This window comes from Aricia agestis, chromosome 18 (assembly GCF_905147365.1).
Source record: "Aricia agestis chromosome 18, ilAriAges1.1, whole genome shotgun sequence".
NCBI lineage: Eukaryota > Metazoa > Arthropoda > Insecta > Lepidoptera > Lycaenidae > Aricia > Aricia agestis.
The window spans coordinates 7,712,880-7,723,916 of NC_056423.1; the positions used below are offsets into that span (position 1 = coordinate 7,712,880).

The following is an 11,037-nucleotide window of genomic DNA, read 5'->3' on the forward strand; positions in this document are numbered from 1 at the left end:
GAAATTAATGGAGCGCTGTCTATCCTACTGTAAAATAATATAAGCAGGAAATAGAAAATGAAACGTACGACTTATAATCATCTTTGTTTTTCATTCCTACAAACAAGAGAGACACATTATTTAAATTTTCTTTTTAACCACACAGCATGTTTCGTCAAATTCGTTGTTAATTGTGTAATTACTAATTACCCTTTAAATGGCCTCGCTATTTAAGAGCACATTAAGTTTTTGACGGAGAATTTTCCAAATGGCTCTCCCTTGTTGTCCATGTAAGAATGTGTATGAATTAACTCACATTTTTGAGGTGCTTTCGTGGAAATATTTTTTGGTAATCATTAGGACGACTTGGTATAATTATTATGGACATTTTAGTAGAAAATTTATAAAATAATAATTGATAACGTACCTACATAATGAGTTCCCATCTTTACTTTTGCAATCATTTTACGCAATAGTTTTCAAATATTTAATACAAACGCGAACGCTAAACGCTTAAATGTTAAAGCCCTTGAACTTACAAAAAGTAGGTACCTAGGTAATAGTTTTCACTCCTAGAGTGAAAGTGAAACAGCGGGGGAATTCATTTTTCGATCATACCCTGTTCTTGACGATAGTATCTATTACATTTTATACCCATTCCAAAAACTATTGGTCGCCAAACTCCAAAGGTTTCACTTTGTTAAGTAGATACATACTTAACTGATAATGTAAGTAAGTACATGCAAAAAGATCTCCTTTGATCACAACCAGATGACATTTTTTGTGTTGCTTTATAAACACAATCATAACACATTACACAATACACGCTTGATTAGCCTGTAATTTGTACGACGAGTGACAAACGAATAAATAACAAGATCACACATAAACGCTATTGACGCATACGTCTACAAAATTACATTCAAAAAGGAGACAGTGTAAATAATTAGAATATCTATTAACTACATCACCTACATTAGAGGACAGAAGCGTAGCTTAGGTACCATAGCGGGGCTCCAATCTCCATGTAAAAAAATGTGTGTTTGTGGGCCCTTAGAAAACGGTAAGTACCTTTTTACTTTTCTTATATTTTGTGAATTTTATAAAAGGAAAGTTTATGTTCGTTTTTGCTAGCGCATGTTGCGTTGTTGCCCTTGTGGCCCGGGGCCCCGTATAATAATTGATAATATGGCGGTAGGTACACTACTACATACAGCCTGTCTGTGAAGTATAAGAGTCACTTATGTAGTATAAAGTATTGTACCTATTATCATTTTGTCTAAAATCGTTTAAAAAGATTTTAAAACGACTCTTCTTTAAATACTTATGACAATAATTCAGATCCTAGACAAGACATTACACGGTAGGAACGATTAACGAATGCTAATTAAAGAACATAGTTATAAATCTATATTTTATGCCACAGGTATCGCAGGAAATCTGACAGCCCCCGCTGCGCGCCCGCTGACTGTCGTTCTGTGTGTTGCGTATAGTTTATATTCTCTTTGGTTCTGTGGAATAATAATACGTTATACGAGCAATTCGAAATTCGAATATTTTAAACGTGGGTAGATACGCACGAAAGTTCCGGGATGACAGAGTAAAAATCGGCCAAGTGTGAGTCAGACTCGCGCACGGATGATTCCGTACGACTAGATTTATTATATCTCCACTAGCTGTTGCCCGAGACTTCGTTCGACTTTAGTTTTAAATAGTTGTTCCCGTACATCGATTGAATAGTTTATCCACTAATCGAAAGGGCCAAATGTATCCTATGTTCTTTCCCGGGCCTCAAAGTATCTCTATATACTAAATTTCAGCAAAATCGGTCCAGCCGTTTACGCGTGTTGTCGTGACCAAGGGAAATATGGATTCATTTTATCTATACAGGGTGCAATTAAACCTTCCTGCCAATTTTTTTCCAGGGCTTAGGTATCATTAGGAGTCCATTTAACCAAAAAAAATTGGGTGTTATTTTTTTGTCAATGACATATTTTATCCCATTTAAAATCGTTGCAGAACGGTCACTCGCGGCGCGGGGGAATCAGAGGGGGTGCGCGGGATGAGGCGCGCGCGCGGGGGCATGTCACGCGCGGCCGACGCATCGTGTCCATTAATTGTAGTGGTTTTTAGGATAACTTTCGGAAGCTATTTCTCAACATTTTAGTACTGAGTGACTATAAAAGAAAAAATACATATTGTATTTTTATTTTAACAAGGATCAATATATCAAAATTTGGCAGGAAGGTTTTAATTGCACCCTGTATAGATAATAGACGAACAAGTAGGTAGGCAAAAATCGTGTTTTTACAGAATGCTCCCCTTAAATTTTTTTTTTTTATTATATTTTTGTTAATGAAAGAAGGGGAAACGGGTCACCTGATGGAAAGCAGGTGCGTTGCCGGCCTTTTAAGAGGGAATAGGGGAGGGTAGGGATGGGAAGGGAATAGGGGAGGGTAGGGATGGGTAGGGAATAGGGGAGGGTAGGGATGGGAAGGGAATAGGGGAGGATAGGGGAGGGTAGGGATGGGAAGGGAATAGGGGAGGATATGGAAGGGAATTCGGCCTCCGGTAAACTCACTCACTCGGCGAAACACAGCGCAAGCGGTTTTCTGTGAGAACGTGGTATTTCTCCGGTCGAGCCGGCCCATTCGTGCCGAAGCATGCGTCTCCCACGTATATTTTTAATTATTATTAAAGTACAATAGTTCAATTCAGTATTTTGTGAGTATCTCAAATGCTTACCTATTGGCATTATTGATATCGATAGGCCAAAAGTCGCCTTTGTTGTATGAGAGTCTTAGTTCAGTATTGTTTTAAAATATTTTTGTAATGACGGCAACCGCAATACACAATTATTTATCAAAATTTCAACTGTCGCACTTACTGATATACAGCCTGGTGACATACAGACGGTCAGACTGTGACTTTGCTTGGGCTGCATGCATCTTAAAATTTTAACTATAACTAAATGAGTCCTTTAATAATAATAATGTATGTAACTGTAAGGCTGTTAACACACACGCCGCGGCGGCGGCGGCGCCGCTGCATACCTACATATTTTCTATGGGCCCTTTTCACATGGCGACAGGCGATTCTTTACAGGCGCGGTCCAAAGCAGGGGGTCACAGGGGACATGACCCCCCCCCCAAAATTCTAAGGTAAAATTGGAAAATCTCAAAATCTTGCTAAATAATAAAAGGAAATTTCTAGCTATCCCCTAACCCCCACTTCGTCTGACCTTAGACAGCTGCTGTGAACCCAGAACCGTCCGAGGGCGCAGATAAAAAAAAAATAGTGTAGTGACTACTGAGTGACCCCCCCCAAAATTTCAGGCTGCTACCGCGCCTGATTCTTTACCGCGCGCGCCGCGGCGGCGAAAAACGCTGCCGCCGCGGCGCCGTGTGTAAACACGCTTAAGGATCAAAATAAAAACGAATCAACAATCTAAATTATCTATTTGATTTTATACAGTCTTAATAACTTAACATAATTAAAGCCTAGTAATTCTATAATGGGAACCATCTCTGTGCACCGTCTATTCTTATAACCGTACCATTAAGCATGGGGTTCTCTATAACGCTGGTCACGAGCTGTGCATATTCTTCAGGTTTGCCCAGCCTGCTCGGAAATGGTGTCATGCGTTTTATAAAGTCTATCATTTTGTCTGGTAAATACGTAACTAGAGGTGTTTCAAATATACCTGAAAAAATAAAACATTTTATAAAAGAACTTTAAAGAAATCTGTATAAACTGTTTTAGCCACTGCAAATACTCTGTATACAGTGTAACAAAAATATGTGATAATATTTTAGGGTGTGTACATGTTCCTTGTAGAGAGTTCACTGTGAAAGTAGCAGCGCTGAAAGACCAAAAAAGTTTTTCACTTTTGTATGGGGAAACTCGTTACGCTCGGGCCCTTGCCCATACAAAAGTGAAAAAAAACATTCGTCTTTCAGAGCTGCTACTTTCACAGTAAAGTCTCTACAAGGGACACGTACACACCCTAAAGTATTATCAATTATTTTTATTACACACTGTATAGTAGTCCTAAAAAAATAAAAACAAACCTGGTGCTAATGTAATCACTCTGATGCCTTGTGGTGCTAAATCTCTCGACAGTGGCAACGTCATGCCTACAATACCAGCGGACGACGCAGCAATGGCCGCTTGTCCGATATCACCTTCGAAAGCTATTGTGGATGCTGTATTTATTATCACGCCTCTCTGACCGTCATCGTTTGGAGTATTCTTGCCTATTAAACCACAGGCTAGCCTTATTACATTGAATGTGCCAAATGTGTTAATCTGAAATATAACAAATATGTAACATAACACAGTAGATGAATATCCAAATTGTATGACCAGAAACATCTGAAAACCAGAGAATAAGTCTCCTATAGATTTGTGTCTATTATTTTCAGTAAATAAATACATAAATATACCTCTAGACATTTTTGAAAGTCTTCTGCAGTGCATTCTTTGTCCTTCTTGAAATTGTAAACCTGGTAAGTCTGAGCATATCCTGCACAATTAACTAAAGCATCCAGTTTACCAAACTTTGACTTTGTGAGTTCTAATGTTTTCTTTATATCGTCTTCAGATGTAACCTAGAAAAAAAAGTAAAATTGTACAAATGTGAGTAGTGATAATTTCATAATAATTGCTCGGCGACACGAATGGAGCGATCTGGAGCAATTAGTAGAGCAATATGGAGCAATTTATTTCATATTACTCAATGTCATATCACTCAAATATTCGATGGCCACATCACTCAATATTGTATTGCACAACATTCATGCTTGTTGCTGCAAATTGCTTGATGTAGTTGTCACGTCCAAGTTGACGAGAATTGACTGGAGATGAGCAATTTTAGTTGCCCATATAAGCGCACCATTATTTAGTGATTTTTCAATCTGAAATTTTACTATCACTAGTAGATCTCTCAATGATATTTTTCTGTCACAGGAGGTACACTTAAACATACGAGAGAAAAGCTAGGCATAGGGATGCGTTGAGTCCCAGGAAAAAATAAAAGGATACATTTTATTGTAGTAAACTATGTGGCAAACTGTTTAGCAAACAAAGTTGGGGGCAACATCTATTTCTATTAATTTATTATTGTCTACACTAAAATAACAGAGGAAAGACTTGATTTTTGTTTGTTTGAATTGAATAAGCTTCGAAACATAAAGTTAATATACCTAGCGGAATAGAGAAACAACAGCGTGAGCAAGAGAGATGTCACTATCAGTAACACTGCATGGTAAAAAGAGATGTGTGATACATGACTGCAGCACTCTTTTTTTGACGTCCAGTCGGCACGTGCCACACGTTGACAATGGAATCTCATAGAATTCATGTTCAATCATGCTTGTGTAAGTGTATACGAACACATATTTTTCACGCAGATGAAAACCAATTTCGGTTTCGTTTGACAGCTCGAGATTGTTGCTCTATTCCGCTAGGTATATTAACTTTATGCTCCGAAATTACTGGACCGATTTAAAAAATTCTTTTACCATTCGAAAGCTACTTTATCCACGAGTAACATAGGCTTAATTTTATTCTGGATAAAATAAGGTTTCGTAATTGAAGATATTATAGTCATTTTACTTACAGATCCAACTGACACCATTACGTCACTCCCTAGACCTTTCGCTACCTCTTTGGCTCTTGTACCTTGAATATCAAGGATGACTACCTTCCCACCATTCTTTACCAGTCTCTCCACAGTCGCTTTACCAAGACCTGAGGCTCCACCGGTAACCAAACTCACCATGCCCTGAAAACAAGGTATATCTAAAGTTATGTCAAGAATTCAAAGTAAATACATCTACACAGCTTATTTACATGATCCTACCTTCAACATTTTGCTAAATTTTGTACTATTATATTCATAAATTTAATAATTTGGTTATGAAAACAACTACCAATGTGATTGCTTTCTTGATTCTTCTTCTTCTTCGTTATTGTCACTACAAATGACAGGAAAATGACTTTGACCATAGGTTTTTTTAAACCTCCTGTCCAGTGTCCAGGTAATCCAGTTTGAATTTCATGCATTATTTTTGTAATAAAATCAGAAGATTTTTATGAGCAACAAAATTGATAATTTATGTCTAATCGTATGAACATAATCTGCGTGTGCCCTCTGCCAAGTGCCCATCGCAGCTGCCTGTCGCGGGTGGCCGCGCCTTGCGCCCGCCTGAGTCTCAACTCTCAACACTCTCAACTCTCAAGTCCCAACGCAGACATGAAACAAGCACGCCTCGCGAGTCGCGGGTGGCTGCGCCGCCGGGCGAAAGTCCCATTTTACAATCAGATTGGAAAGTGGAAATTAGCCATGTTCGTTTCATTTTTTCGCAGTTTGGCAGCTGACTGTCAACTTCTTAATTGAGTGTCATGTTCTGAAATACCAATGAATAAAGAAACATAAAGTCAATGTAAAATACTAACAATTTTTGTCAGATTTTAGAACATGACACTCACACTGACACTAATTTTTTACTTTGAGTATGCGCAATGTGTATTGTGCACCTATTTGGGCATTAACTCGTTAATTAACGAAGTTAACATTTTGATTAATGGATTAAATCTATCATATAACGCGCCTAACAATGATTGATACTTTGACTTAGTTGCTTTGCGTTTTTAGATGTATGTATATAAAATTCTCGTGTCACAGTGTATGTGCTTAACTCCTTTAACACTTTGATGCAGCGTAATATAATATTATAATTATTATTATTACGTTTTATGTTTACAGGTAGCAGAAAAAGCGTTTAACGAAATAACCGAAATGACTGGGAGAATTGATGCTATCATTTTGAAACACTGAAAATAAATACAAGGAATGGGAATTAACCCTTCATTAGGATATCCTAAATTCAATATTGAAGAGCTGATTATTGAAGATGAAAGTGCCTCTTCACTGTGACACCACTGCTGTAACTACATGGACCCAGAAAATGGCGATGATTCTGTTTCCGGCTGCATTGTAGAATATTATTTGGATGATCATATTTTATTATTAAAATAACAAAACCCTGTTTTTCACTTATTTTTTTTTTAGTATTTTCTTAATTAAGTAGTTCCATAATAAAAAAGGAGTGAGCTTTTCTCATCTCTCACTGGTCATCAAAGTAGCTCTGCAGCTCTCAGGGAGAGGGTACTTAAATAACAGGTGTTATAAATTCATAATAATATGTAGCACTATAGTTTGTGCGTTTTAAGATGATATGGGTGACACATTTTAATTGACAACAGTAGGGAAGTTACCTAAGAAAATTAATCGATAATTTAAAAATATCGAATCACTTCGTAAAGGAATTGCAATCGAAATTATCGATTTCGTACTGACGTTTCAGAGTGGCGCCGGCGATTTAAAATGGCCGCCCTTTTTATCGATTTGATTTCGATTCAACAGTGTCAATCTCTATTGGCATAAGTTCCATTTCATGCATCTGACATTTTTCAAATATTTTCGTAACAATAATTTTCACAGTTAAAATTTATAATTCTATATTTAATAAGTTAGCATCTAGCCACTTTTCATTTTTATTCATTTACAATTATAGGAAACATTTGTTTTTGTAGATGGAATTTATTACATTTTGTTTTTTTTTTGTTTTCTTGTAAAAAAACCCGTAGCAATGAATATGAGAAGTGTCACCCATATCATCTTAAAACGCACAAACTATAGTGACTAGATGTCCCGGTGAACTTCGTGTCATTTATAAACCTTCCCTGGACTTCCAGGAATATTTAAAGACTAAAATTAGCCACATCAGTTCAACCGTTTAATCGAGTTATTGCATTTTTTATATAGTCCGTCAAGAAAGTGAAGAAATTAAAAAGTGGCAATAGCGTAGTGTCATTTCTTTTTAGGGTTCCGTACCCAAAGGGTAAAAACGGAACCCTATTACTGGGACTTCGATGTCTGTCCGTCTGTCCGTCTGTCTCCAGGCTGTAACTCAAGAACGGTAATAGCTAGAGAGTTGAAATTTTCACAGACTATGTATTTCTGTTGCCGCTATAACAACAAATACTAAAAACAAAATAAATTAAATATTTAAGCCATTTTTTCCATACAAACGTTGTCCCCTGTTTCCTCCCTGGATAATGCTAGTAGAGTTATAATTTTTTTCCTGAATATTTACGGCCACTAATACAATGTCCCTATGTTTTCTTTTTTTTCATAATTTAATTATTAAATAAGATATGAACGTTCAAAAACCCAAAAAAATGGCCAGATTTTCCACTGTGTTCAAACGTCCAGAAAACAGATTTGGATAGATTATACAAAAAAAGCAAAACATAGGAACACAGCTCAAGCCTTTTTTTAATCTTTAATGAAAAAAGTACTTAAATCGGTTAAATTTTGGAGAAGGAATCAGGGGACAACGAATCGTTGATTTTCTGGATTTTCTGCAGTTGTCTCTATACAACAAACATAATTTTTCAAACATTTTTTGCTCGGTAACAATGATGACAACAAGTAGGCACTTGAAATGTTCACAAAAGCCATAATTATAATATGTGTTATTTAATAATTATAAATAATATTTAAATAAAATAAAAATTTAAGGGCGGCTCCCATACAAAAACACAATTTTGGCTGATTTTTGCTCTATAACGGTACGGAACCCTTCGTGCGCAAGTCCGACTCGCACTTGACCAATTATTTCTTAGATTGATTTGAAAGGGATTACACTACGTTATTGCAACTTTTTAATTTCTTCACTTTCTTGACAGACACAGACTATGACATATACAAAGATTATAATAGGTAGGTACTTTACATAGATTAGATTGTTTCTTGTAATGTCGTAAATTAAACACACAATATAACTACATCATAATTATTTCAAATTTTCTTAACTACATAATATATATAAATCATAATATTTACAACGTGTTTTTAAACTGTAAGTATATAATATAAAGTATCAAAATCTTTTATAGTGACTGGATACAGTGTGGCCATAAGAGGCCACACCGGAAACAAGTGGCGACTCTATTAATGTCGTGACTTTTTTGACGGGCTATAAATTTCAATATGGCAATACATTATGTCAGCTTGTGAAAAAACATTGCCACATGAAAAAATTGTAAACCGAATCGATTGTTGCAGTTGGTTGGTATGATTTTTCTGAAAGTATTTTGCAAATGCTAAACAGACCGTTTTGTTTTCTTACTGTGTTATATCTAACATAAAAACATAAATAAGTAGTGCAGAGTAATATAAGTTACTGTAATGGCCAAAGTAGACCAACCACTATTCATCCTACCAAAGAAAAGAAATGGAAAAAAGGCGAACCCTGTAGCTGGTCATGTTGATCATATTATAACTGTTCAGGTGAGTCCTAAAATAGCTATGATTAAAAATTAAGAAATAGAAGATTAATTATTTGGTGAATGGCATTTTATTGTCTTTGTTGACAAGCCAGTCTCTTTACATAAACAAATTTTGTTTTTAATTTTAGGGCGCTGCAGATGGAGAGTTGCCTGCTAAATCTAAAAATGGGCTCTCACCAGTCTCTGAACACGCCAATGGAACAATTCATTCCACCATGGAAGGACTAAAATCAAATATGAAAATAAATTTGCCTATCATTAATGACGTCAATGATGAAGACATTCCAGATGAGAAAGAGAAGTCCAGCACACAAAAAAATGGCTACCAGCCTCTAATGAATATCCACGGTAGTCGGGAGATCATCGATTTGTCTCCGATTTATGAAAATTCATCTGATGCCTGTTCCAGTATTGGTGACTTAAAAGAAGTCCAAGACATGGAAATACAAAAGAGTGGACGCCTGCTCAATTCAGACAATAATGAAAGTTCATGTGCTACACCTAATAGCCTATCTCAGACTCAATCAGAGAACAGCTTCGAAATGGGTACGCTCACAGACAGCCTCAAAAACAGCGCAAAAAGGAAGAAGCGTGTAAACATTGTGTCCGGTATTACAGAAAGTGAAGCAACAGATAATGAAATAAGTGCTTTACGTATAGAATCTGAGGAGTCTCTGTCTACTGCATGTTCATTCTCAGAAAGCAATGGCTACTTGACCATGACAGGCACAATAAAGAGGGGCAAAAAGAAAGGGCAAAATGTGGATGTGAAACTTAACATATCAAGAGAAGAGCTGGAAATTATTGAAGCTGCAATAGTAGCGGATGAGTATAACAAAATGGATGTGTCTAAATGCTCATTGTACAACGGGCCACATGTATTCCTTTTTACTTTACTATGTATCCCGTTTGTTGCCACTTTATCTGCATTTTACTCTTTCTACATGGGCACCATGGCCTGGTACAACATTTTTACGCACGTCACAGAAGATCTCAACTGCATCAAAAAAACTCTTTTGGCACCGATTGTGATACTATCATATCCATTTTTGATTGTCATTTTCACATTAGGACTAGGGCTGTATTCAGGAATAGTCCAGCTCACGTTCAGCGGAACCAACTGGTGGAAGGATGTTTGTGATTTTGAAAAAGGCTTTTACGGTTGGCTCTGCAACTCATTAGGAATGTCCGAGTGCAGTCCATACGAAGTTGTAGTTCTAATGGATGTGAAACCTTAATTTTTATGACTTTTTTGATGCCACTTTTAGAAATTTACTGCAAAAAGTTTAGAGTTGAAATATACAGATCAACTAAAATAGGTAAACTATTAGGATTAAGAATACAATTTGTACCCAGCAATGTGTGTTTTAAGGGTTTTTATCTAGTCAGATAATATTTTACTTTTGTGTAAAAATATTTTATTTACTATTTTTAAGTTATATTAGCTGAAAAATATTTTATTTAAAAAATATGTATGACTTTTATGGATTAATTAATTATTTTACTGATTTGGATAGACAATTCTTTAGATGTGAATTGGGAAAGTTGATTGAAAAGCTGCCAATTTGATATCGGCAAAAAGCTCAAAATTCTAAGACTGATACCTGGCATTTAATACATGATTGGGGAAAATGTTCAAATAATAAGATGTGATTTACGCAAAAGTATTATTTTTATAAGGTTTTCATTTTGTTTCTT

At 36.1% G+C, this 11,037-nt stretch overlaps 2 protein-coding genes across 2 annotated transcripts; one reads left to right on the top strand and one right to left on the bottom strand.

Moving 5' to 3' along the window:
- Nucleotides 1–3,420: 3,420 nt before the first annotated feature.
- LOC121735759 (3-hydroxyacyl-CoA dehydrogenase type-2-like) lies at nucleotides 3,421–5,956 on the bottom strand. Its single transcript, XM_042126681.1, has 5 exons — nucleotides 5,843–5,956; nucleotides 5,600–5,764; nucleotides 4,425–4,589; nucleotides 4,050–4,287; nucleotides 3,421–3,682 (listed from the first exon to the last, which is right to left on the bottom strand). The coding sequence occupies exons 1-5, from the start codon at nucleotides 5,849–5,851 to the stop codon at nucleotides 3,489–3,491; spliced, it is 771 nt and encodes a 256-aa protein (XP_041982615.1). The 5' UTR covers nucleotides 5,852–5,956; the 3' UTR covers nucleotides 3,421–3,488.
- Nucleotides 5,957–9,115: 3,159 nt separating this feature from the next.
- LOC121735758 lies at nucleotides 9,116–10,748 on the top strand. Its single transcript, XM_042126680.1, has 2 exons — nucleotides 9,116–9,340; nucleotides 9,468–10,748. Exons 1-2 carry the CDS (start codon nucleotides 9,239–9,241, stop codon nucleotides 10,575–10,577), a joined length of 1,212 nt encoding a protein of 403 aa, XP_041982614.1. The 5' UTR covers nucleotides 9,116–9,238; the 3' UTR covers nucleotides 10,578–10,748.
- Nucleotides 10,749–11,037: the final 289 nt, after the last annotated feature.